The following is a 24,818-nucleotide window of genomic DNA, read 5'->3' on the forward strand; positions in this document are numbered from 1 at the left end:
GGGTGGAATGTGCGGCACCACATCCTCGCCATTAGCCTCACTCTGCCCATTCCCATCCATTTCTCTTTGTGCCCCCACACAGTATAATGCCCCTACAGTCACCCTATAAGCCGCATTATAATGCCCTCCTCCTGGGGTAAAAAAAAAGGAAAGTATAGTGTTCGAAGGTAGGTGTACAGATTGTGTATAACCAAAACATTGGGAGCATGGGATTTAAGTACACTTATAATATAACTTAGCTCTTCATTAAAAGTTGACACCAATTAACATATAAATAATAAGACGTTCACAGTAAGGTGCTGTGTGTATCTGTGTTAGTGCACTAATAGCAGGTAGGTTCTCTCCCCCCCCCCCCCCCCCCCAAGAGAATAATTAGGGATTGCCTGGCCCAAGTATTGTTAACTAGTACCAAACCTGCCTACATATAGTGTTAGATTCAGCCTAATATTCCGGAGCTAAACCTTAAAGGGGTAATCCCATCTACATAATTATTTTTAATCTTGTAGATAATTAAAAGTTAAACATTTTTGCAAATATAAATAATTAAAAATTCTGCAGAGTTTTAAAGATTTTCTCTAACTTTCTTAGTGGTGACAATCTGTAATCTTGATTGGTTGCCAGTGGATATGACCATGAATGCAGAAACTTTCTAAGGTCAGAAAATCAGCCATGATTTCTTTATTGTGGCCGGGATACCTTCTGATACATGTAGTGTCCCTGCCTGATAACACAGGTACAATAAGAAAATCATAGCTGGTTCCTGACAAGTCCCAGACCATAGAAAGTTTCTGCATTAGTGGTCGTCCATGGCAACCGATCAAGATAACAGACTGTCACCGCTAAGAAAGTTGGAGAAAATCTTTAAAACTCTGCAGAATTTTTAATTATTTATATTTGCAAAAATGTTTAACTTTTAATTATCTACAAATATACATATGATTATGTACATGGGAATACCCCTTTAAGACAGCCGAAAAAGAATTAGGAGAGTTTAAAGGGATTCTACTAGAGTTGAGCGAGTACTGTTCGGATCAGCGATCCGAACAGCACGCACGCATTGAAATGAATGGACCAGGTGCTTCCGGTTTGACGGCAGCCGGCCGCTTAACCCCCTGCGTGCATTGATTTCAATGTGTGCGTGCTGTTCGGATCAGCTGATCCGAACAGTATTCGCTCAACTCTAGATTCTACCATTAAAACCTTTTTTTTGTGTATAAGACGTCGGACTAGTCTTTGGAAAGGCCATTCGTCTCTTACCTTTAGACGTGGTGTCCGCTGTGCCGTTCCTTAGAAATACTGGTTTTTACCGGTATGCAAATGAGTTCTCTCGCAGCGATGGGGGCGGGCCGTCCCCACCGCTGCCATAGAAGAGTCTCCAGCACCGCCTCCTTCTTCGTCCGCCGCGTCATCTTCAGTGTCTTCTTCTGGCGCTGGCTCGTAACTTCTAGCAGAGCAGAGCAGACTGCGCAGGCCACAGTAAGGGTGCATTCACACTGAGTAAACGCTAGCTTATTCTGAACGTAAAACACGTTCAGAATAAGCGGCGTCTAAAGCAGCTCCATTCATTTCTATGGGAGCGGGGATACGAGCGCTCCCCATAGAAATGAATGGGCTGCTTCTTTCACTCCGTGCAGTCCCATTGAAGTGAATGGGGAGTGCCGGCGTGTACGGCAAGCTCTGCTCATGCCGGAGCGTACACGCCGGCACTCCCCATTCACTTCAATGGGACTGCACGGAGTGAAAGAAGCAACCCATTCATTTCTATGGGGAGCGCTCGTATCCCCGCTCCCATAGAAATGAATGGAGCTGCTTTAGACGCCGCTTATTCTGAACGTGTTTTACGTTCAGAATAAGCTAGCGTTTACTCAGTGTGAATGCACCCTTAAATAGCCGCTAACAATACTGTGCAAGCAGCCATTTTCTCGTGACCTTTGCGCCTGCGCAATCTGCTCTGCCCAAGGCCTTGGACACCATATACCGGCTTACTCTACACTAGATCGTTTCTGATGAAGGTCGTATGACCGAAATGTTATTCTCTGATCTAGTTTTTTTCACATAAGCCAATTTTCCCTATGTCCATGGCACAGCAAATGTTACACTTTTTTGTATTTTTCCTTAATAAATTATTGCGCTTCTTCCAAACAAGTGTGTGCAGCAGCATTTCTTTGCATTTGCTGTGGGGTCGATGGACCCCATTTCGCTAGCACCACGCTAAAAAATACCCTGAGTGTGCGGTACCATTGTTTTTTCTTCTCAACCAGTCAGACCGCACATCGCGGAGAATACTGTATACTGGGAGAACACAACAACTGAAGGTGAGTATCATCAGGAACTTATCCATGAAGCCGCTGCCATAATCGAAAAAGGTATACCTAAACACTAACGGTGCATGATGATGAAATCTGCACATGTAAGCGATCGTAAGCTGAATAATACAAAATGAGTAACAATGTAACCATATGTAGTAGGGGGAAGATGACAAACTAAAAAGGGGGAAAACACACTGCGAATGATAAACAGCCACCCTAAAGATGACATGTATTACGAGATGAACATGGCTGGACTATTGGACAATAAAAGGCTCATTAAAATATGTCCAATGGGGAAGAGTCCTGGAGCATTTTAAGAAATGACCCGAAGAATCCAGGATGGGCATGTTTAACAATGGGTGCGCTCGGAGACTGCAGTCAACACTCCCCCGTATGCCTCATTTTCATAAATAGACATCCCTGGGACTCAGAAACACTACAAAGGTTAGGTATTCAGAGCCTCTACCGCAATGGCTGGAGAAGGGATAGACTCCCTTTAAACCTCTATTTTAATTTTATTAGGTACGCGGTGGTACTCAAACCCAAGATATGATATATAAAAAAAACTGTCGCCCTACTGGATGAGCCATTAGTTTCTGTTCAGTATATACCAATACATTATGGAAGGAAAGAAATATACTACTGAGAAATAGAAAAGTGAAAGGTAAGAAAAAAAAACTCCCATTGCTTCTAATGGAGCCTGTGGCTCAGCCAGTAAGTGGACAGGTCTATGGGCAATCTTCCCATTAGTATTCACCATACTTCCAGTGTTGGAATGTTAATGAGATGGCAGTTGGGTAACTGGGTGAGGGTGCCTGAAAAGTAATAGACTCCCTGAAAACTCAGATGAGTTGACATTTTTGGTGTATTGGGAGAGGGGATAGGAGTAATGAATCTCACATGGGAATATATGCATATCTCTCAATCATCATTCTGGTCCCAGTTTGTGAGAGGTCCCATCTTGAACTCATCTATGTCCAGAGAACACCAATGATGAAATACAGTGATGAATTAGGGAGTGGACGGGCCGGGTCTGTGATCCCAGTGTTTTGGGCTACGTAGGACTCTGTAGCCTCCAGGGGCAGATACACGAGAGAACAGAATAAAAACATGGTGACATGAGTATTATTATTATTTTTTATCCTTTATAGTGTGGGGGCAATGGGGGGGGGGGGGGGACAACTGGACAGGGACTAAATAGTGTGGGGGCAAATGGAGGGAGAGTTGTATACTGTGGGGGCAACTGGAGGGAAAGTATATATTGTGGGGGAAACGGGAGGCAGGGCTGCTTTAAACATAAGTCAAACCAAGGATCTGCACTGGGCCCTATGGTAGTGGGGGCCCCCTAAGCTGACCTGGATCAAAAGGGACAGTCCAGCATTTCAGGAGCTATGCCGGGTGGCAAGTAGTGTTTTCAACTCTTAGGAAAATTTTCATATGGGCCCACTAAAGTATTAAAATGGTCCTGTATATAGTAGTATTTCTGACTATGTACTTTATCACTTTAGGCCTGGTTCACATCTGTCTTCAGAATTCCGTTCGGGGAGTCCACTTGGTGACCCCTCGAACAGAATATTGAACACATTGACAACCGGTGAGCTTATGAAAACACACGGACCCCATTAGAGTCTATGGCATAGGCTATAATGGGGTCTGTGTGTTTTCCGCAGTGTCCCCATGAGTTATGCAGAGAGGAAAGTCATTCATGAAGTACTTTTCTCTCTGCATGTTCCGTATGGACACCGCGTGGAAAACACACGGACCTCATTACAGTCTATGGGGTCTGTGTGCTTTCATAAGCTCACCACTTGTCAATACGTTCGGTATTCTGTTCAGGGGGTCACCAAGCGGCCTTCCCAAACAGAATACCGAACGCAGACGTGAACCGGGCCTTACTGTACCTGTCTCAGGCTGCCTGCTGTGCATTCACCCCACTCAGGGTCTTCTAGACTCCATGCAGCCGCTATATCTGACCACAAATGACCAATTGACAGAAACGCGGCGTAGAATCAGTCATGTATTTACCTACAGTGAATGCAATTGCAGTGCTGACCAGCACTTACACACCGGGAATGAGAGAATATACCCACAGTTCTCTTCAGGTCAGGGAAAAGTCTCATGGGTATTAATGCGTATGATATTTTATTAAAGTGTAAAATTGCCTGAACAGGGGTTATTGAGACCTCTGATCTCCTGTGTGATGCCGCTTATCTCAGTATAGTTAGTGCTTGGTGTACATAGATTTTACAAATCTCCAATGACATGTTACAAATGGAGAATTGCCATTCTCCATGGAAACTGGAAAGTAGCCTCTGGCTGAATGTACTGCGAATCAGCGTCCATTTTCTCCAGTCTTAGGAGAGGTGATCAGGTGCCTTGTGAGCCGCAGTATGGTGCTTGGCAGGCCAAGGCATCTTTATTGCCTGGGGATCTCTCTTCAACTGTCCTGCCTTCTCTTCTTTCAGGGGATACCTACTCCTAAGGTTTGGCTGAACTCCCCTGCCTCACTACCAGCTGTGACTATAGCACCAGAGTTGGGATTTTTCCATCCTTTGATGTGCATATACTGTCACCATCTTGTTATCTAAATAATATACCTGCAGTTTGCTGTGTTACCACAAGATGGCGACGTCATACCACTTTTATAGACTATTATTCTCTCTTTACATCACACTTTTTACATTAGTTTTTTTTTTTGCATCCATTTAACAAACACAAAAAAACAGATGCAAACAGATGGCCATTCAGTTACTTACAGATCAGTGTATACTAAGGTCTTGTGTTTGTGTCCCTGTTTTGTTCTCTGCTAAATGGATGTAAAATACATGAACTTTACGCTTGGTTCACATTCGTGTTCGAGCTTTTGTTCTTTGGGGACCTGAAAAATGGAAACCCGATCTGCTTAAAAAGTGGTTAGCCGCGGAAACGCACAGACCCCATAGTCTATAATGGGGTCCGCCGGGTTAAAATGGGCAGAGAGAAAAGTCCTGCTTCTGTATTTTAAGCGGAATGGGGGACAGAATCCCTGAATGGTCCATGAAACGGAAAAGGAGTTCTGAAAAAAACTTTATTACTACACTTCATTTTGTGATGCCTGGACGGATGTTCCTTTTTGTAATGCAATGTAATTTCTGACACGGACATGTTGTTCTAATGTACATAGAATTCTAGTTAAGGATATTATGCCTTATAAATTGTAGTAAATACTTGTATTTTTAAAAGAGTTGTCCAAAAAAATAGAGGTTTCCACAAGGAGACCAGGGAAAGTGAAAAAAAAACAAAAGAAAAACATACTCACCTGTCCTTGGTGCTCCAGTGTCCTCTGCCATTGTCCTGTCCAGCAGTAGTTCTCCCCTCCTCAATCAGAGGCCTCTGCAGCCTAAGGAAAGGAACCGGGACATCACTCACATGTCACTTGTGACGTCCCGAGTCCTTTCCTTAAACCATTTATTGGCCTCAGTGGTCATGTGCAGAACACGACCCCCGGAGCAACAGGGCCGAACTGTAATGGGAGACACTGACACTGAGCACTGGGGAAAGGTCAGTATGAGGGCTTTTTTTTTTCACCTTCCCCAGAGATAATCTGTGTACCCCGTACAACCCCTTAAAGGACAAAACTAAAAATTAACCCCTAAACTAAACCCCTTCTCCGCCCTACTTCTAATTTACTTCAAATTTTTTTAAAATCTATAATTACCCATATCCCTGGAGCAGTCACATCACTTTCTGATAATCCAGTGACGTTCAGTTTCACCGCTTCCAAAACGGAACGTCACAATTACTCTTCCCCATCACCATCAATACTTACCAATCCTTCCTGTGTCCTGTGGAACTGCTCTTCCCCTCTTCCTGTCTTCTAGTAGTTGGTGGAATAGGTTATACAGGGAGATGGGGGGAGAGTGGGAGGGGCTAATAATGGGCAGGATCAATAGACTCAGTGAGACAGGGAGGGTGGGAGGAGCTAAGCTTAGCAAGACAGTGAGGATGGGGCTAGGCTTGGAGAGACAGGGAGTGTTTTGTAATGGAGTGAGAGAGGAGGAGGGGAGGCTGAGTGAGAGGGAGCTAGTGTAGAAGCTCAACATGAATCTGCATAGCAGGAAGTTACTTCAAGTAAACAAAGGCAGAGAATGCCAACAGCAACCAGAGACACCCAGAAATGACTCCAAACACTGCTAAAGGGAAATGGGTGTACTTATTAACCCATCACTAGCACTAACACGGCTTTATAAAAAATAAAAAAAAAAGTTCTGCCCAAAAACCCCCTTTTTCATATTTTCTGTTCACAAACCTATCCGAGAGCTTATTCTTTGTTTGACAAGTTGTACTTTCATTTGCCACCATTTTGGGGTACATATAATGTTTTCATTAGCTTTTATTTACGTTTTTTGGGGGGCTCCATGTAAAATAACACCCAATTCTATCATAATTGTTTGCATTTTGTTTTATGGCGTTCACTAAAAATGCATTACAAAAGATAAGGCAGCTTTGTCCGGCGGGCCACTACAATCGTGGTGATACTAGCTTTGTATTGGTTTTATTACGTTTTACCACTTTTACAAATAAAATGAATAAAACATCATTTTTTTGAAAATAAACAATTTTCCTGGGTCACCGTATTCTGATGCCTATAAGTTTTTTACTGTAATGTTGATTGAGATGTGTCAGGGCTCTTTAGTTGCTAGACTATCAGTACCAGTGTTTAGTATGTATGTATGTTTGGTATTTCTGACTTTCTGATCACTTTTTATTGTTATTTTTTTGGGGGAAAGTGAAGCAGCATTCACTGTTTGGGATAATTATCGCTATTTTTGGATAGTGGGATCTTGCACGCATGTGAGGATACCTGACATGTTTTTTTATACTATATATTTTTTAAAATATAAAGGTGTTTTTGTTATTTTATTATCTTTTTATTTATTTTTGTGTGTTTTAACTACCGTATTTTCCAGACTATAAGGCGCACATAAAAACCCCTGATTTCCTCAGAAATCGTAAGTGCGCCTTATAGTCCGGTGCGCCTTATATATGGATGGAAGCGGCGGCAAAGTCTGCGTGCCGCTTCCATACATACATAAAAGGCACCGTAAGGGTGCATTCACACTACGGAACGCCAGCGTGTATCATAGCCGTACACGCCGGCGTTACAGCAGGGCTGCCGGACACTTCCCATTCATTTCTATGGGAGCCGGAATGCGAGCGCTCCCCATAGAAATGAATGGAAAAAAGCAGTCCATTCATTTCTATGGGGAGCGCTCGCATGCCGGCTCCCATAGAAATGAATGGGAAGTGTCCGGCAGCCCTGCTGTAACGCCGGCGTGTACGGCTATGATACACGCTGGCGTTCCGTAGTGTGAATGCACCCTTAAAAGTTATATTAAACTACCCCCCCCCCCCCGTTTTAAAATAAAACCCTGAAACAGAATGTGAAACTTACCGAACGGTGCAGGGTGGGCGGGCATTCAGGCCTCCTCTTCCTCCGATGTCCTGACCACTTCCTCCGGCGCTCGCGAACTGATAATGGCCTGGGCGCATGCGCAAAATCATAATGCTTCTACTACGGCTACTGCGCATGCGCCCAGGCCATTATCAGTTTGCGAGCGCCGGAGGAGGAGGACGGAACATCGGGGGAAGAGGAGGCCTGAATGCCCGCCCACCCTGCACCGTTCGGTAAGTTTCACATTCTGTTTCAGGGTTTTATTTTAAAACGGGGGGGGGGGGGGGGGGTAGTTTAATATAACTTTTAAGGTTGGGCACTATCAGCATGATTTTGCTGATAGAGCACACGGGGGGTTAAGCGGCCGCTGGCACAGTCTGCGTGCCGCCGCTTTCAATAACATATAATGCGCACCGGACTGCGCCTTATAGTCCGGTGCGCCTTATATATGAACCGAGACGGACTATAAGGCGCTCATGGGCAATGCGCCTTATAGTCCGTAAAATACGGTACTATATGTGTTTTCTCACTTTTTCCCTGTCCCACAAGGGGACGTGAAGCTGGGATCTCAGATCCACCTGTGCAATGTCTTGGAACTATGCATACGCAGTCAGGAGGTCACAGCCCGATTCGTTGCCCCCGGATCCCTTGGACGCCGTAATTGCTATTGATCACAGGATCCAGAGGGTTAATCTATCGAGTCGAAGTATCTTCTGACATAAATGAGATGATGCAATAGCATACACGTGTAGTTGCTTTACATAGTTCCTCCATACAGAAACTCCATTCTGCGGTTTCACTACTGAACTGACTAGAATGGAGTTGTTATATGGAGGTTCAAGTCTCATGGCACACTGGAGTTGTATAAGTCCATACTGCGACTGTGTTAATACTGCATACAACTTACAGGAAAGAACTAAAGGATTGGAGTAGTAGTAGCTGTGTTATCAAAGGTAGGTGAAGGACACTCAACCTCTACTCCAGCCCAGCTCCCAATGTTGAGGGTACCTAATGATGGTGGTAGTTCCACAGGGAACAGGGCCAATTGGCGAGGGTTCCTTGACTCCTCTGAGCCAGATGATGATGATCAGAATGGCCCTGATGGTAAGAGCAGGAACGACTCAGGAGATAGCAGTGCAGTTGAACCAAATGATGAAACTTTACTGAGGTAGTAAATAGAGATGAGCGAACGGCGCTCGATCAAATTGGTATTCGATCGAATATCCGAGGTACGTTCACCTGTAACACACCTAATGTAGTGTATTTGATAATGTGCACCAAATGTCCCACTGAAAATCTGTATGTTGGAAAGACCGGACAGCAGCTTAGAATGCATATGAATTTACATCGCCATACAATTAGAGAGCAAAGAATGGACCTTCCCGTGTCAAAACATTTCTGCAATGAGGATCATAATATCATCGATCACATGAAAATTTTGGTTTTAAGGGGGAATTTCAAATCAAAGAAAGAACAACGGATTTATGAGTGTAAATTTATGACCCTGCTTCAAACACTGGAGAAGGGTCTAAATCTGCCACATGGGTTTTTGGCATCTTACAGAAATCACTGACCTGAGACCCTGAGAACTGATAAAAACCTGTAAGTGTTTATATTGCTCGTACCAATAACTAATAACCCTCTACCCCCCTTCCTAGAATTCTATCCCTATGTGCCCTTTTGTATATAAATATGCATCCTTCAGAAATGGTTTTTCAATTTACTTGAGAAAGGAGCCGAGAGTTCCGAAACATTGTAATCTGTCATCATTATTAGTTATCCATTAAAAACGTATCACCTACTGAAGACTATCAAGTTTTTTTTTATATATCTTATGTTATTGAGTTTGTTTCTTCATCCTAATTTAGAGAAGCAGGAAGCATTCTGCCCAAAGATCACTGTGGCTGAGCTCTAGAGATGGAGTAGGAGATTGGGTGGGGCAGTGTAATGGGTAGAGAGTCAACACTACACCTGCTACAAATGTGCCAAAATTCTGGTGCTTTTTTTTTTTTTTTTTTTTTTGCATATGGTGTTGCACCTCCCCCTCGTTGGACAAAGCTGAGAAAAAGCCTGCATGTAGTGGGTGGAATGCATGTAGGCCACTTCATTTTATGTTTATCCCCCAGATATCACAGAAGTGCACCTTTTCACTTGTGTCTCCCTGAATACTTACAGTAGCCAGAAGAAGCATCCATGGCATTCTACCTCAGAGGGAGAAATGAAGGAAGGAGAAAAAAGTATGTAATTTTGTGTAATCTGCCTGTTTGTGGCCAATGCTGAATTCTCCTGTATGGTCTGTAGCTCGGTAACATCTACCAGGACAGAAGTAACCCAGCGATACACCAAATAACTTCTACACCATTTACCCCCATAGTCCTGTTGTGACTACTAAGTAGAGACTAAGATCCTCTTAAGTGACTCCACACTATTGCTGTAAGGTTGGCTAAAGACTTATTCAAATGAAGCATTTTTGGAGTTGATTTTTGATGCAGATTTTTTTTTCTGTTTCAATTATTTTATTACATTTTTAAGTATAAAAAAACAGAACAATAGTAAAGAAAAGAAAATGGTTACAAATTCGCTATAACAGGACACCGGGTCACTTTCAGGAAATACAAATGAGCATATAAGAGGTTACTCAGGTCTCATTCACATCTGCGTTCGATATTCTGCTTGGGGATTCCCCTCACGGCATACCGAATGCATTGACTAACAGTGAGCTTGTGAAAGCACAAGGACCCCATAGACTATAATCGGGTTCGTGTGTTTTCCGCACGGAACATGCAGAGAGAAAAGTACTTCATGAACTACTTTCTTCTCCACGTGACTCGTGCAGACACCGCACGGAAAACACAGTGACTCCATTGTAGTTTATGGGGTCTGTGCACTTTCATATGCTAACTGCTTGTCAATGCGTACAGTAACTCTGTGAACTGAATACTGACCGTAGATGTGAACCAGGCCTTAGTAGGTTTCTTCATCATACTAAAGGTGGTGTCCTGGCCCTACATTCAGGTGGATTCCACCTGAAACTCCCACAGAAATAAATAAAAGGCAGAAAAAAAACAAAAAAAACCTTGCGCATCTTGAGGTGATTTTTACAAAAACTGCTTCAAAAACCACTACAGGTTTTAGGAAACAGAACCCTGTGTGTGAGACGAAAAAAACTTGAATCTGATTATAATTGCCGTATGTATGCGTGTATATATATATATATATATAATCTCCAGTGTGAACTTGCTCTAACCCAGCAGTACAATTACACAGGATCTCATTTTTGCTATCGTAGTGGTGGTTTTTCTTAAATGCTTTTTTTTTTTATGCCAGTTTGCTTCTCAGACATCAATAAGAATGCATTTCTATCACCGCAGCCTTATTGCTATAGAAATAACACAATACTGTATCACTTATTATAAATACATAATAGACATTATATACTTATTGCAGTAATAAACATCACTATATAAACCTAGAACTTTATTCTATACAATTGTGTGACTATAAAGCCTATTCCCAGGGTCCTATGTAAGTAACGCCTCCTTTATTATGCCCCGCCCCGCCCCTACCCCTGACATCATACCTACCGGGACACCTCCGTGCTACCCACCGCCCTCCCAGCGGGCCCGCCTTCCATCTCCCTGGCTAGTAAACTGAATGGAGTCGCTGTAGGGAGGATTTCCCATGGCTCTCCATTGTAGACACCCCTATTACGACTACTCGAGTCTGTTTACGTCATCAATCTGCGCACTTTCAGTCAGAACGGGTTTGCGCGGCAAAACAAAATGTTGACCCTGAGCTAATGACGTCAGTCGCGGATAGTAGTACCTGCTCTAGGCCCTGACGTCATCACTCAGCGCCTGTTCCTCAGGCTCTGGACGCGTTTCTTCTCGGTTGGTTTCCGCTGAGGGTCTTTCCGGGACAGAAATGTCTGGCGGGTTCAGTTTTGGGGCGGCGGGCGCCTCCACCACCACCCTAAATCCTGCGACAGGCACGGCGGCGCCATTTTCCTTCGGAGGAACCCCGGCTGCGAGGTGAGGGCATCCACATGACCGGAGCATGTCCTCCCGGCACCATTATTCTCCCGGTCACCTATATGTGCCCAGCTCTCACCACGGAGACAGGCGGCTCTTGTATGTGTAAGGTCACTGTATACCTAGTGGTGTGACCTCGACTAGATAAATGTCGCACATAAATCAATGTGTCTGGGACACAACCCTGGGCATGTCCATGGAGCATAATGTGAACAGGAGCTTAACAGACTTTTTTTTTTTTCATAGGGGGCCTGAAAAATAATATAAAAAAAATATATTTACAATACATGTACACACTTGTTCCAGACCTCCGTTATGCTAAGCTCACACTAGCGTTCGGCTTGGGGGCACACATCAGCAATGTCCTGTGTGTGTGAGGTCACCACTGCAGCCAATCACAGTCCTCAGCATTGACCTCTTAACAAACCGCATGTGACTAAGTGGCCTCAGCAGTCATGTGATAATTGTAAAGAGGTCACCACTGAGGACCGTGATTGGCTGTAGCGGTGACATCAGCCAGGGGAAGGTTGTCCAGGGAATAAAATTATTCAATATCAGATCCTAGTACTAGTACGGCGCATGCCGGGTGTGTAACTATAGGCCGCCATAGCCACCGGGTGTCTACTGCTTTACGCAGTAGACAACTGGCCCAAATGTCTCCGATGTCTCCGGAGGCATTAACTCTTCCGGCACCTTGGTCAAAGCTGACTGAGGCGCTATTTTCCCGGTGGCGCGTGGGCACTGCCATTTTCCCGGTGATTGCAGAGTAAGCTCCGGGGCCGACGTCACGTTATTATGGCAGCCGGGAGCCTTGTGAAGGCTCGTCAGCTTTTCATTACATTGCTTCTGTTGCAAGCTATGCTACATGGCCTGAAATAGAAGTGCCGATATTTTGCAATGCATTAGCATTGTAATGCATTGCATTAGTGATCAGACCCCCTGGGGTTCAAGACCCCTAGGGGGTCTAATAAACGTGTTAAAAAAAAATCATCAAATCCCCCCCCCCCTTTCCCTAGAACACATATAAAAGTAGTTAAATACTGTGAAACACATACATGTTAGGTATCCCCGTATCCAAAATCGCCCGCTCTACAAATCTATAAAAAAATATTTTTCCTGTACGGTAAACGCTGTAGCGGGAAAAATAGTTAAAAGTTCCACAGTTTTGATTCTGATAAAATTTTGAATAAAAAGTGATCAAAGCAAAAGCATTTCCTGAAAATGGTAGAACTAAAAAGTACACCCAGTCCTGCAAAAAAAAAAAGACGCCCTATGCATTCCCGTACACGGACGTATAAAAAAAAGTTACGGGTGTCAGAATATGGCGACTTTTAGAAAAAAAAATGTAACAGTTTTGGATTTTTTTTTTTTTTAAGGGGTTAAAATGTAAATAAAACCATATAAATTTGGTATCCCTGGAATCGTAACGAAACAGAATACAGGGGACATGTCATTTTGGCTGCACAGTGAACACCGTAAAACCGAAGCTTGTAAGAAAGTCGCAGAAATGCGTTTTTTTCTTCAAATTCACCCCATTCTGAATTTTTTTTCCAGCTTCCCAGTACATTATATAGAATAATTAATGGCGGCATTGTCAAGAAAAATTTGTCCCGCAAAGATTAAGACCTCATATGGCTCTGGGAGCGGAGAAATAAAAAAAAAAAAAAAAAAAGTTATGGGGTTTAGAAGGAGGGGAGTCAAAAACGAGAATCAAGAAGGGGTTAAGAGTCTGAGAGCCAAGATTCATTTAGATATTCTGCTCCAGGACATCATGTAAACTTCTAGTTGCAGGTCTAACCATCAATATTAGAAACCGTACTCCTTTAAACATCATTTCACTGGAAGGTAAGGCTTGGTGATTATAACGTAAATCAAAATCGTGCTCACAGGCATTTTACCTCGATTTAGGCCACACTTGTGTTAAACCACGTTCATTTTACAGTATAATTAAGAGAGGACCTCATCAGAATCATCCTGCAGATTCATTCGGGTTGAACTGAAACTAATATTGTACTGTGAGGTCTCTTCAGACTCCAGCGTGTAATAAGGGCAGGGCCAGGGTGAGAAGATGAGACTTACAAAACCAGTGGTACTCAGCACTCCTGCACTTTTGGCTGACATCAAGGACTGGCTGATGTCACTTAGTCTTGTGATGCTTTCGTCTGTGTCACGGTGCCATGTGACTCTGAGGCCCAAGCAGCAGTCCCTGATGTCAGCCCAAATCGCCTTAGAGGTGAGTAGAGGGTTTTTTTATGTTTCCTCACCACCCCTGGTCCTCCGCTTGTATTCTGGGGTGTGAAGAGACAGAGTATAAAAAATAGCAGTTTATGTTCTGTCCAAACGAAACCACAAATATTGTAATAACCAGCGTGAACCCAATCGTATCTGTTATTCTGGTTGATATTCAGTTTTGGTTATTTTTTGATTAATTACAGAGCTCTACTGAGGTCTGAAGAGGTCGGAGTATAATAGCAGTTACGTCTCGGACGTGTTTAGTCCAAACAAAATTGCAGGCAAAGGATCGCATATAATGTAATAACCAATGTGTACAAAATCATGTCTGTCATCCACATTGGTTTTGGTCATTATTCTATTCAATTGCCCAGCCCTACCGGAAAGCCACTTGAATGGCAGCAGTGGCTCTGGCAGACTCCATTCATGCTCCTTCGGTTTCTGTACTCTGCTGGTATTGAACATGTGATGTAGCAATGGCTGATGGTTGTCACTGGTGTTCAGGACAACTTTACATTGAAAGCCTAATGTTTAATATTGATATCTCTATATGGCTGGACTCTTTTCATAAGTCATTATATAATGGGAAAGTAAGTTTTCCTTTCGTTGTGTATTTTGTACTAGACCTCGCAGTTGTGATGTCACAGATCACAGCAGATAGATTGTATATAGTTGTTGATCACAGTCTTGTATTTATCACATAGTTCTGAGTGAAAATGCTGAATTTGTTGAAAGTGTGTGACAAGTGTAGCTTCCCCCCCGAAAAATAAGAATGTTCTTACTACCACGGCAAGGTAAATGTACTGTGTTGGGTTTTATTACAGTCCTCCAGGAGCCATAACTTCAGCCTTCTGTCATCCTCGCCATTCTAGGGCTTGTTTTTCTTTTCTTTTTTTTTTTTTTTACTCCAAATTGAGTTAGTTTTAATGATACTGTGTAAATAAAATACCATAGTGTGTGTGGTGTGTGGTTTTTTTTTTTTTTTAAATTTCTTTCTCTTCCCCTTTGGGATTTACATTTGACCATGTAATATAGTCTCACAAGGGGCACTACTGTGCAGAGTCACTTGCCCCTTCAGGGGGGTATTCTCTTCTCAAAGATCCTATCAGCAAAGTTATGCTGGTAGAGCTCCACATATGTGTGAATAGCCTTTAAAAAGGCCATTCAGGCATTGCTAATGTTAGATTAAACTACCCCTGCGTTTTAAAGTACCCTAAAAAAATATAATTATACCTTATTGTGCATGCTGGGCGGGCATGCACGGTCCGACGTCCTCTTTAGCCACGCCTACATCTTCCTTCTTCTTGCGGCGATGTCCTTGGGTCCCGTCTTCCTTGTCTTCTTCTGGCGTCATAGCTTGTAATCCCACGCTGGCTCAGTAGCGGGGGAACTGAGCATGCTCAGTTCCCCTGCTACTCCTCTGGTCCCATCTTCCTCGTATTCAGTCCCGTGCCGGCACAGTAGCAGGGGAACTGAGCATACTCTGTTCCCCTGCTACTGTTCCTCTGCTACTGCGCAGGTGCATGATTACAAGCAATGACGCCACAGGAAGATGGGACCCGAGGATATCGCTGAAAGAAGATGTAGGTGTGGCTAAAGATGACGTCAGACGGTGCATGTCCTCCCAGCATGCACAATACGGTATGATTATCATTATTTTTTATTTTTTTTAGGGTACGGTATTTTAAAACGGGGGGGGGGGGGGGTAGTTTAATATGACATTAGCAATGACTTAATGGCCTTTTTAAGGGCTATTCACGTATAGGTGGGGGCTCTATCAGCATTATTTTGCTGATAGAGCCCCTTAAGTTTAAGTTTTTCTGAATACATTGTGTTAGAAATGCTGCTTGGTATGCCTGCTATGTTAAGTTTTTCCATTGTTCACATGTGAACTGCGGTTTTTACCACAAAGTGGGCATGGGATTCTTTAGGATCCCTTCCACTTTGCCGTTACTGTAAAATGCTGTGGGCAAATCATAGCGTTTCCATCCTGTGGGGCCCTGCTCTTAAACCCCTTAAGCCTAAGGCTCCAAATAGCAGGCTGCAGCAAAAAAAGGTTGCGGAAAAACCGCAGTGGCAATGCTTTTCATAGAAAGTCTGCAGAGGTTTCTGCTTCAATTATACCTATAGGAAGCTGCTGACGTTTCTGTAGATATAATTGACATGCTGCGATTTCCAAAACTGCGAAGATTTTGGAAATCGCAGCATGTCCGTTGTGTAGTTTCCGTTGGGTGTTGCTGTTTTTATGTGACAATTCCTTCTAATATGGATTTACAGTGGATTCTGATTTGGTGAGTCAATGAAGTAGGTTAAGTATGTTGCACTAGTTCCTGGTAAAGTATAACTATAACATGCTGTTCTTAATGCGTGTTTGTTTTTGTTTTATCTCTTGCAGTAACACTGGCGCATCATTTGGTTTTGGTGCCACATCAACTCCTACAACAACTGCCCAGTCTACAGCAGGGTTGTCTGGAAATCTCTTTGGAGCGAAACCCGCCACTGGATTCACATTAGGACTGGCAAATCCAGGTGCTACTTTTTATCTTCTTCAGTCAGCCATGGTTTCCTGTTGGTTGTGAAAAGGTTTATGGCAATACCCCCCCCTGTATTTTAGGCATTGTGTATAGTACTAACTTATTCTCCTAGTTCATAGTCCCCTGGTTGTGGAGTGTGTGTGTATGGCTTTACTGACTGAGTGCTGTGTAGTGACTGGTGTTGCTTGTTAGATTTTCAGCTTTGTACATGGATAATATTATTCTTACTGGGTATCAGGACAAATTCTGACCAATATGGTGACTAGAAAACATACCTTATGAGACAAGTTTTGCTTTCTGCCCATCATGCCTAGGCCGGTCCAATGTTCACACCCAGTGCCAGATGCATAGAGCGCTCCCATGTGGTGTCTGTCTTGTTCTCAGTTGTGAAGTACTTGCAGTGTAGAGTAAGCAGTAAGCGGGTGTCCTATAACGGACTGTTTGCTCCTCCTGTGTTACTGCATGTTAATACCTCACAGTGTTTTTTGGTTTTTTTTTTGTTTGTTTTTTTTTGGTCAGGATTTTGAGTCCAAATTTGCCTCAAAATCCTAACCAAAAGGACTGCTCCCGTTGAAATCAATAGGAGTCGGGTCCCCCCCCCCGGAGCAGTTTGTCCTGGCTCCTGGAAAAAAGAAGCAACATGCTCATTCAGGCAGATTCGCCTCCCCTGTAGACACTCCCTCCTCCTGACTAGGCCCATTCATTAGGCCTAATTCGGAGCGCAGTGTACAACTGGAGGCAGCCTCCCATGTAAACCTAACCTTAGAAAAACATGGCTGCTTTCTTCAAGTATTGCCACACCTATTCACGCGTTCATCTAAGCTCCGTTGAAGTGCAGTACCAAACAAAATCTGTGAACAGGAGTGATAGTGTTAATGGAAGAAAGCCCACTACCTTTTTGATGCGTGTAAAACCCCTTTAATGTTTACCGAGGGGGCACCTTCTGTGTGGAGGGTTGCTGGTATTGGATGAGCACTAGCACAGGTGTACGTTTTTAGAGTAGATAGAAACACTGCTGAAAAGTGACATGTAAGTGGAGACTATCCAGGAAAGAGATGTCCAGGCTCATTATAAATTCACTAAAGGGGCACCCCGACAAGACCTTATTAGATGGCATTATATGTTATGGTTTTTTGGTCTGGTGACCTTAGTAATAAAGGCAGAGCATTGTTTTATTCAGTGTGTATTTTTAGCTAAGCTTGTGCATGTCTATCTATGTGGTTATAAAGTTTCTGGTGGATTATAGCAAATAACTGCACTTTTGCAAGAACGTTTCCTATGTGACAGTGTTTTAGAGGTTTTCCCACATAGGCAATGAATTTCATATCTGTGGGGGGGGGGGAGATGTCTTATAAGTGGAGCTCCAGATATTAGAGGTTTATCACCTCTGGGTGGGAGATCCCCCTATAAGTACTGCAATCTGTTTATTTTACATGATGTAAGTTCATTGTGTAAATTTTACTTCGCCCTTTTAATTTCAGCACCAACAACAACCTCAACAGCGACGACTGGCTTTAGCTTGAATTTTGGTAAACCTGCAGGATCTGCTACACCTTTCTCTCTGCCTGCTGCAACTACCTCAACTACTGGGTTTTCCCTCTCCTCTACCCTAGCGACAGGTAGGAGCAAGAAGCTGGCCACCTTGTGTCCCTCAGGCAGACCCAAACAATGGAGAGCCCAGTGACCCAGCCTCAGTTAGCTATAAGTCCATGCATTGATGGGTTGAAAGGTCAAGTGTGAAGGTGACTCTCACAAATTATGTTTTGGTTTTTTCTCTTTTGTTTTTCGTAAAGGAACTGGCTTTTCATTGAATTTGGGTACGTCCGCACCTGCTACTACTTCTTCTGTTACTACTGGTCTGTCACTGGGCACCCTTTCAGGGCTGACTGCATCGCCGTTTCAGAATACGGGCGCAGTATCTTCAGGTAGAGATGATCCCTTTCCTTAATGTTGTCTTGCTGTACCTTAAATAAAATAGAATTTTATATGGTTGAACATCCAGATCAGGGCATACATTGTTATAAGCGTGAGGATGCTTAATTTTACTTTAATATGGATGACCTGTGCTTGGTGTGTTATCAGTAAGCTGGTGGTCATGCGTAGGAATTTGGCATTGAATTTGTTGAGCAGAAAACTTCTGTTTCTGAAATTTGAATCAGAATTTTTTGAGCTTGTCAAAAACCGACAAGTGTTTTAAAGTTGAATTTAGAGAAGAACACTGTATTTTGCCTTTATTGGGATGGGGCTGAATTCCACATTAAATTCTGCGATTTGCAATAAATTTGGAAACCATGTTCAACAAAAATCTTTTTTTTTTTTTTTTTTTTTTTTTTTCAGCCTTATTTTATTCTTATATGTGTGCAGGTCTTGTATACCTGAAACAAGGTTCAGCCTTTTCATTAAATCCGAAAAAACATTTTTTTTAACCCATTGTGCTCCTATTTGGACCTTTTAGTTCTATTGCCCCACAAAATATTGCATCTGACTAACTTTTGTTATAGGAGTGCCATAATTCAACTTGTATGTACCGTAGCTAACTCTGAGAATAGTGTTTTATTTAAAGCAGAGTGTATTGGTGACTTCAGCACTTCCATTATGGACGTTAAAGCGGTGAAGTCACCCAGCATTCAGTAGTATTGTCACTGCAGTTATTCTCCTGTCTCTAGCCCTCCATCTGATGATCTCTGGAGGGAACACAATGTGTCTGCGTTTTTCAAACCCTGAAGTGACATCTCTTAACTATGGACACAAAGTCTGTGTGGCCAGACAGCCATAGAACAATGTAGCTAGGTAACATTAGGTAATAGCTGTTTAGTCACTACATAAGCAGTGGGAACAGGAAGAATTTTGGTGTTAATTATATTTTGTTTTTCTCTGAAATTAAAATGAAATGGTCAGCTGCATAGAGCATGAAATAACCAGTCCACATATCATTGCTGTCTATACGTTTTATTTCAGTTCTCGGACAGAATCCTCTGGGCTTGGCTGCTCCTGCCGCACAGACTACCACCAATGAAGGACTTGGAGGAATAGACTTCAGTAGTTCTTCAGACAAAAAAAGTATGTTCTGGCTTTGTTTTTGTGTGGGGGAGAAAAATGTTAAGGCGCACATTGTTTTAAAGGGAACCGATCGCATGACTTTTGGGACACTAAACTACCCTGCCATCCTTAGAGTCGATGGTTCATTGTCCTATCCCATCCTTTTGCTTTTTGTGACTGTAATTAAATATATTTTGTTAAATTTTCCTTCTCAATTACAGTAATTTTTACATAGATAATGCTTACAGTTGTCATGAGGGTTGGTGTTAGAATTGCAATTTTTTTTTTTCTTTTTTCATTCACGTTATTTGTGCTGATCCATTAGCCCCAGTTACAGGAGGAATATGGCCTCCTATCTTACTGTATTACTAATCTGAGTCCTCTATGGTCATTTGAACACTGGGTCGGGAGCAGAGCTGCATCATTGATCGGTCTGCACAGCAATTGGGATGGCAGATATAAACTCTCCTTGCCTTCCCTATAGGAGGTCCTCCTGCTTCTACAACTGGACTATTTTGTGCAGCTACTTAAGACTGCAAGGATATTCATATACGTCTTTGCAGTGTTAAGAGTGGATCGATCACAATGGCAGTGGAGGCTACTGACGGTCAGCAGTGGTAGTGTGCACAACCCCCTGGGTTATAGCATTCTTTACTGGAGCAGAAAACTGGCAAAACAGATACATGTGACTGTAACTCTTATTCCTCCCTGTGTCTAGTTCTAAGGGCTTATTGTGTCAGCTTATTGTGTCAGGGCAGAGAATAAATGTGATACATCATATCGCTGCTTCCTAACCTTTTTTTTTTTTTTTTTCCTTCACTTTTTTAGGTGACAAAACTGGAACCAGACCAGAGTAAGTTTTTATTTATTTATTTTTTTGGTACATGACACAAAACTATACTGAAATAATCACCTTTACACCAAATACAGGAATTAAAAATGTATTTGTTTTGTTCAGACCAGTCTGATTCTGAGTGCTTGTTTTTCTTGTAGAGACAGTAAAGCTCTTAAGGATGAAAACCTACCTCAATTAATCTGCCTAGATGTGGAAAATTTTCAGTAAGTATAGTATTAAGCAGGCTTGTTTTGGACCTTTTTACTGGTGTATACCATCCTCACAAAGACAAAAGAACGCCCTTTAGGCCTACATTGGTTGAAATAAGTACCGTATTTTTCGGACTATAAGACGCACTTTTTTTCCCCCAAATTTGGGGGGAAAAGAAGGGTGCGTCTTATAGGCCGAATGTGGCGCCTGGCATCCGCTGTAATAGAGAGGCGGAAGCCGGCAAGTGATAGACGCCATTACAGGTGCCGGGGCCTGCGACATCGCTGCGTTCCTCTGCCCTGCATGAAGCTAGCAGCGGGAGGAGTGATGCTATTCCGCGCCTCCGTCCCCCCGCCGCTGGCTTCATGCAGGGCAGCGATGTCTCAGGCCCCGGCGTCTATCCCTCCCCGGCATCCGCCTCTCTAGTACAGCGGATGCCGGGTCAGTATCAGCGGCCCCTTCTCCCCCGGGGCCGGTCCCCACCGGCCCCGTACCTGTAAAGTTGCAGGCCGGTTCCTGCGCGGCGATATCGCAGGAGCCGACCTGTTCGGGTGACAGCCGGGAGCCTAATGAGGCTCCCCGGCCTGTCACTGCTATATATTAGTACTGCGGCTGGGTCTATGACCAGCCGTAATACTAATACACAGAATGTCCCATAGACGGCAATACAGTTGTATTGCCGTCTATGGGACTTGCAATCAAGCGACCGCAGGTTCAAGCCCCCGGGGGGAATAAAATAGTAAAAAAAAAAAAAATGCTTTAAAAATATGAAATTTCTAAATCACCTCCTTTCCCTAGAATATATATATATGTGTGTGTGTGTATATATATATATATATATATATATATATATATATATATATATATATATATATATATATATAATATATATATGTGTGTGTAGAAAATCATATATCATAAACCACCGTTTTTTTTTTTTCAATAAAAGGTGATCTAAGCAATAGATATTCCCCAAAATGGTATAACTAAAAAGTACTTCTGGCCCCGCAAAAAAAAAAACACTCTATGCATCCCCGTACAGCTGCAGGGTCACCTGTCAATGTGGCCTTGCAGCTGTTGCAAAACTACAACTCCCATATATTAAATACTAGCTTTTACCCGCAACTTCGTCTGCGGTGATTTGAGAATTGGGCGGACACAGACGTGTGAAACTGTAAAAGTGCTTTAAAAAGTTTGGTGGGCTAGCAAATGTGATGTGATGTGTTATATTGTGTATGTAGTGATACAGACAATGTGATGTGTTGTACTGTGTATGTCGTGATATAGACAATGTGATGTGTTGTATTGTCAGACAATGTGATGTGTTGTACTGTGTATGTCGTGATACAGACAATGTGATGTGTTGTATTGTCAGACAATGTGATGTGTTGTACTGTGTATGTCGTGATACAGACAATGTGATGTGTTGTACTGTGTATGTCGTGATACAATGTGATGTGTTGTACTGTGTATGTCGTGATACAGACAATGTGATGTGTTGTATTGTGTATGTCGTGATACAGACAATGTGATGTGTTGTACTGTGTATGTCGTGATACAGACAATGTGATGTGTTGTATTGTGTATGTCGTGATACAGACAATGTGATGTGTTATATAGTGGAAAGCTATATGTAAATGTGAGTGAGTAGAGTGAGGGCTACTCCTGAGGTGACGGTAAGGAGTGTGCAGGCAGGTTGAGGCAGGAAATGCCAGGCAGTGTGTGTGAGTCTATAGCTGGGGCTAGGAGTCCTGCTTTTGTGAGTCTCCTGCTAGGAAGCCATGTTGTTTAGTGGCACCAAAAGTAGCCTGTGACTCAATCCTAAGGGAAAACTATGTTTGTGGAAAATTGCACGCAAATCCGTCCAGGCATTTTAGCGTGATTGAGGAACAAACATCCAAACTCACAAACATCCAAACACACAAGCTTTCACACTTATAATATTAGTAATAATACACACTTATAATTTAATAAATATTATCTCCCATATCTCTGCTTTATATCGGCATCATCTTTTGATCGTATTTTAATTTATTTTGAACGTTACAAGGCTTACAAGTGTAACAGCGATTTTCCAGATTTACAAGAAATGTAACTGTTTGTTTTGTTTGTTTGTTTTACACACTTTATTATTTAAAAAAAAAAAAAAACTTTTTTACATTTGTGCTGTAAGCACACTAGAACCTGCGATCAGAGAGGATCACTGGTTCTATACTAACTATAGACTTGCAATACACTTGTATTGCAGTCTATAGAGGAAGCTAGCTATGCAGATGCATAGACTAGCTTCCACTCGTCCTGGCATCCAAGGGGTTAACCCTCCCCCCATCGGAGCTCACTCCGATGGGGGGAGGGATTAAGGAGCAGCGTGTAGCTGTAAATTACAGCTCACACAGACTCCTGATGCTGCCGGCAGCATGATTTATAGCCCGGCCAAACCCCTAGGGTGCCATGATCACTATGGATCATGGCACCTTAAGGGTTAAACGGGGGGGGGGGGGGGGTCGGTGCAATCACCGTCCCTGCTGCTACAGGGGAAGCCTGGCTGTCAGATACAGCCGGCCTCCCGTGGAGATCGCACGGGCTCTGCTTCTGAGCCCGTGCAATCTCAATCACGTACAGGTACGTGGGAATACGGGAACTAACCACATTCCCTGACGTACAGGTACGTGATTTAGCGTTAAGGGGTTAATCAACCATTTCAAGGGGTTGTCCAATGTGACAAAACTTTTAATTACCTCCCTCCCCCATCTACTTTCAGTATTAATTCCTCAGTTTTCTAGATCTCTGCTTGCTGTCATTCATTGCTTACTTCCAGTGTATGAAAAAAATCAGTCCGTGGTCATGGGATGGACACACAGGTGCACAGCTCATTAGTCACAGCACAGAAATCGGACATCTGCCTGGTAACAAGCTGTGCACGTGTGTCCATCACATGACCATGGACTGATTTTTAGCCACTGGAAGTAAGTAATGAATGACAGCAAGCAGAAAACCGTGAGGAACCAAAACACAAATTAGATTGGAAAATTGTAGAAAGTTTCATTATACCAATAATAGCAGAAGGTGGAATTTAAGACTGATGTTCTGTACGTCAGTCATAATAGAGCTCCTTAATTGATAAAAGGCTCGGTCCCTCAGCCCACTTTTGTAAAAAGTGTCGACATTTTATCTCCTTCAATATTCACCTACTTTATATTAATGGAAGCGTGTCTCTGTTGTCGTGTAGGAAGTTTGTGAAGGAGCAGAAGCAGGTGCAGGAGGAGATCAGCAGAATGTCCTCTAAAGCCATGATGAAAGTGCAGGAAGACATCAAGGCTTTGAAACAACTCCTGTCTGTGGCATCCAGTGGCCTTCAGAGAAACACTTTGGCTATTGACAAACTGAAAATTGAAACTGCTCAGGTATGCAATAGATTTTCTGTTTTTGCATAGTACAGCCACAGCCTTGTACTGTTTCTGACATTAGTGCAGAAATTAACACCACCATATCTGCAGCACTGGGAAAGCAGTGTGCAAAATTCAATGTATTGTTGGCTTTCCAGTGGTAAATAATGCTGCACATCAATGAGGACGTGAAGGTCCTCTTTAAGGCTAAGGCCCCACTGGATGTCCTGTAGCAATAAAATGCTGCAGGAAAACTCACGGCGGCAATGCATCGCGGTTCTTCCTGCAGCAAATTAAACAGAAAGTTCAGAGTTTTCTTGCATGACTATTTTACAATTATACCTACGGAAACAACGGCGGTTTCCCCATAGGTATAATTGACATGCTGTGATTTCCAAAACCACGCCGATTTTGGAAATCGTGGCTTCTCCGCATGGCTGTTTTCACTGCAAGGTGGGCATAGGATTCTCTACAATCCCATCCACTTTGCCAATGCTGTAAAACAGTTTCCACCGTGGGCAAATCTGTTTTGTCCCCTTATTTGATATTTCAGATTGACCTATCCACCATACTGATGATCTCTGCAAGCTATTGTAGTGTATAAGGAGCATTTTCCACATGCTCTTTTTCAAGTAATAGGAGTAAAGCTTTTGTACAGGAGCAGAGCGCTGCCAGAACAGCTAATCTGTGTGGGGGGGCATTTGTTTGGATAGGTCATTAGTAATAATAATAATACATTTTATTTATATAGCGCCAACATATTCCGCAGCGCTGTACAATTTATAGGGTTCAGATACAGACATACATA

The 24,818-nt window shown here is 42.9% G+C and overlaps 1 protein-coding gene across 3 annotated transcripts in view; it reads left to right on the forward strand.

The window, feature by feature from the left end:
* Window positions 1–11,628: 11,628 nt before the first annotated feature.
* Window positions 11,629–24,818, forward strand: part of NUP58 (nucleoporin 58) — a 34,512-nt gene continuing 21,322 nt past the window's right edge. For all 3 annotated transcript variants that reach the window (XM_075265960.1, XM_075265961.1, XM_075265962.1), the window contains exons 1-8: window positions 11,629–11,774; window positions 16,402–16,535; window positions 18,022–18,159; window positions 18,334–18,465; window positions 19,499–19,600; window positions 20,408–20,432; window positions 20,573–20,638; window positions 23,854–24,028. In XM_075265960.1, the coding sequence (XP_075122061.1) occupies window positions 11,668–11,774; window positions 16,402–16,535; window positions 18,022–18,159; window positions 18,334–18,465; window positions 19,499–19,600; window positions 20,408–20,432; window positions 20,573–20,638; window positions 23,854–24,028 (879 nt within the window). In that variant the 5' untranslated portion in view covers window positions 11,629–11,667. The remainder of the gene's footprint in view (window positions 11,775–16,401; window positions 16,536–18,021; window positions 18,160–18,333; window positions 18,466–19,498; window positions 19,601–20,407; window positions 20,433–20,572; window positions 20,639–23,853; window positions 24,029–24,818) is intronic.

The sequence above is a fragment of the Leptodactylus fuscus genome, chromosome 2 (genome assembly GCF_031893055.1).
Source record: "Leptodactylus fuscus isolate aLepFus1 chromosome 2, aLepFus1.hap2, whole genome shotgun sequence".
In the NCBI taxonomy this organism is placed as follows: Eukaryota; Metazoa; Chordata; class Amphibia; order Anura; family Leptodactylidae; genus Leptodactylus; species Leptodactylus fuscus.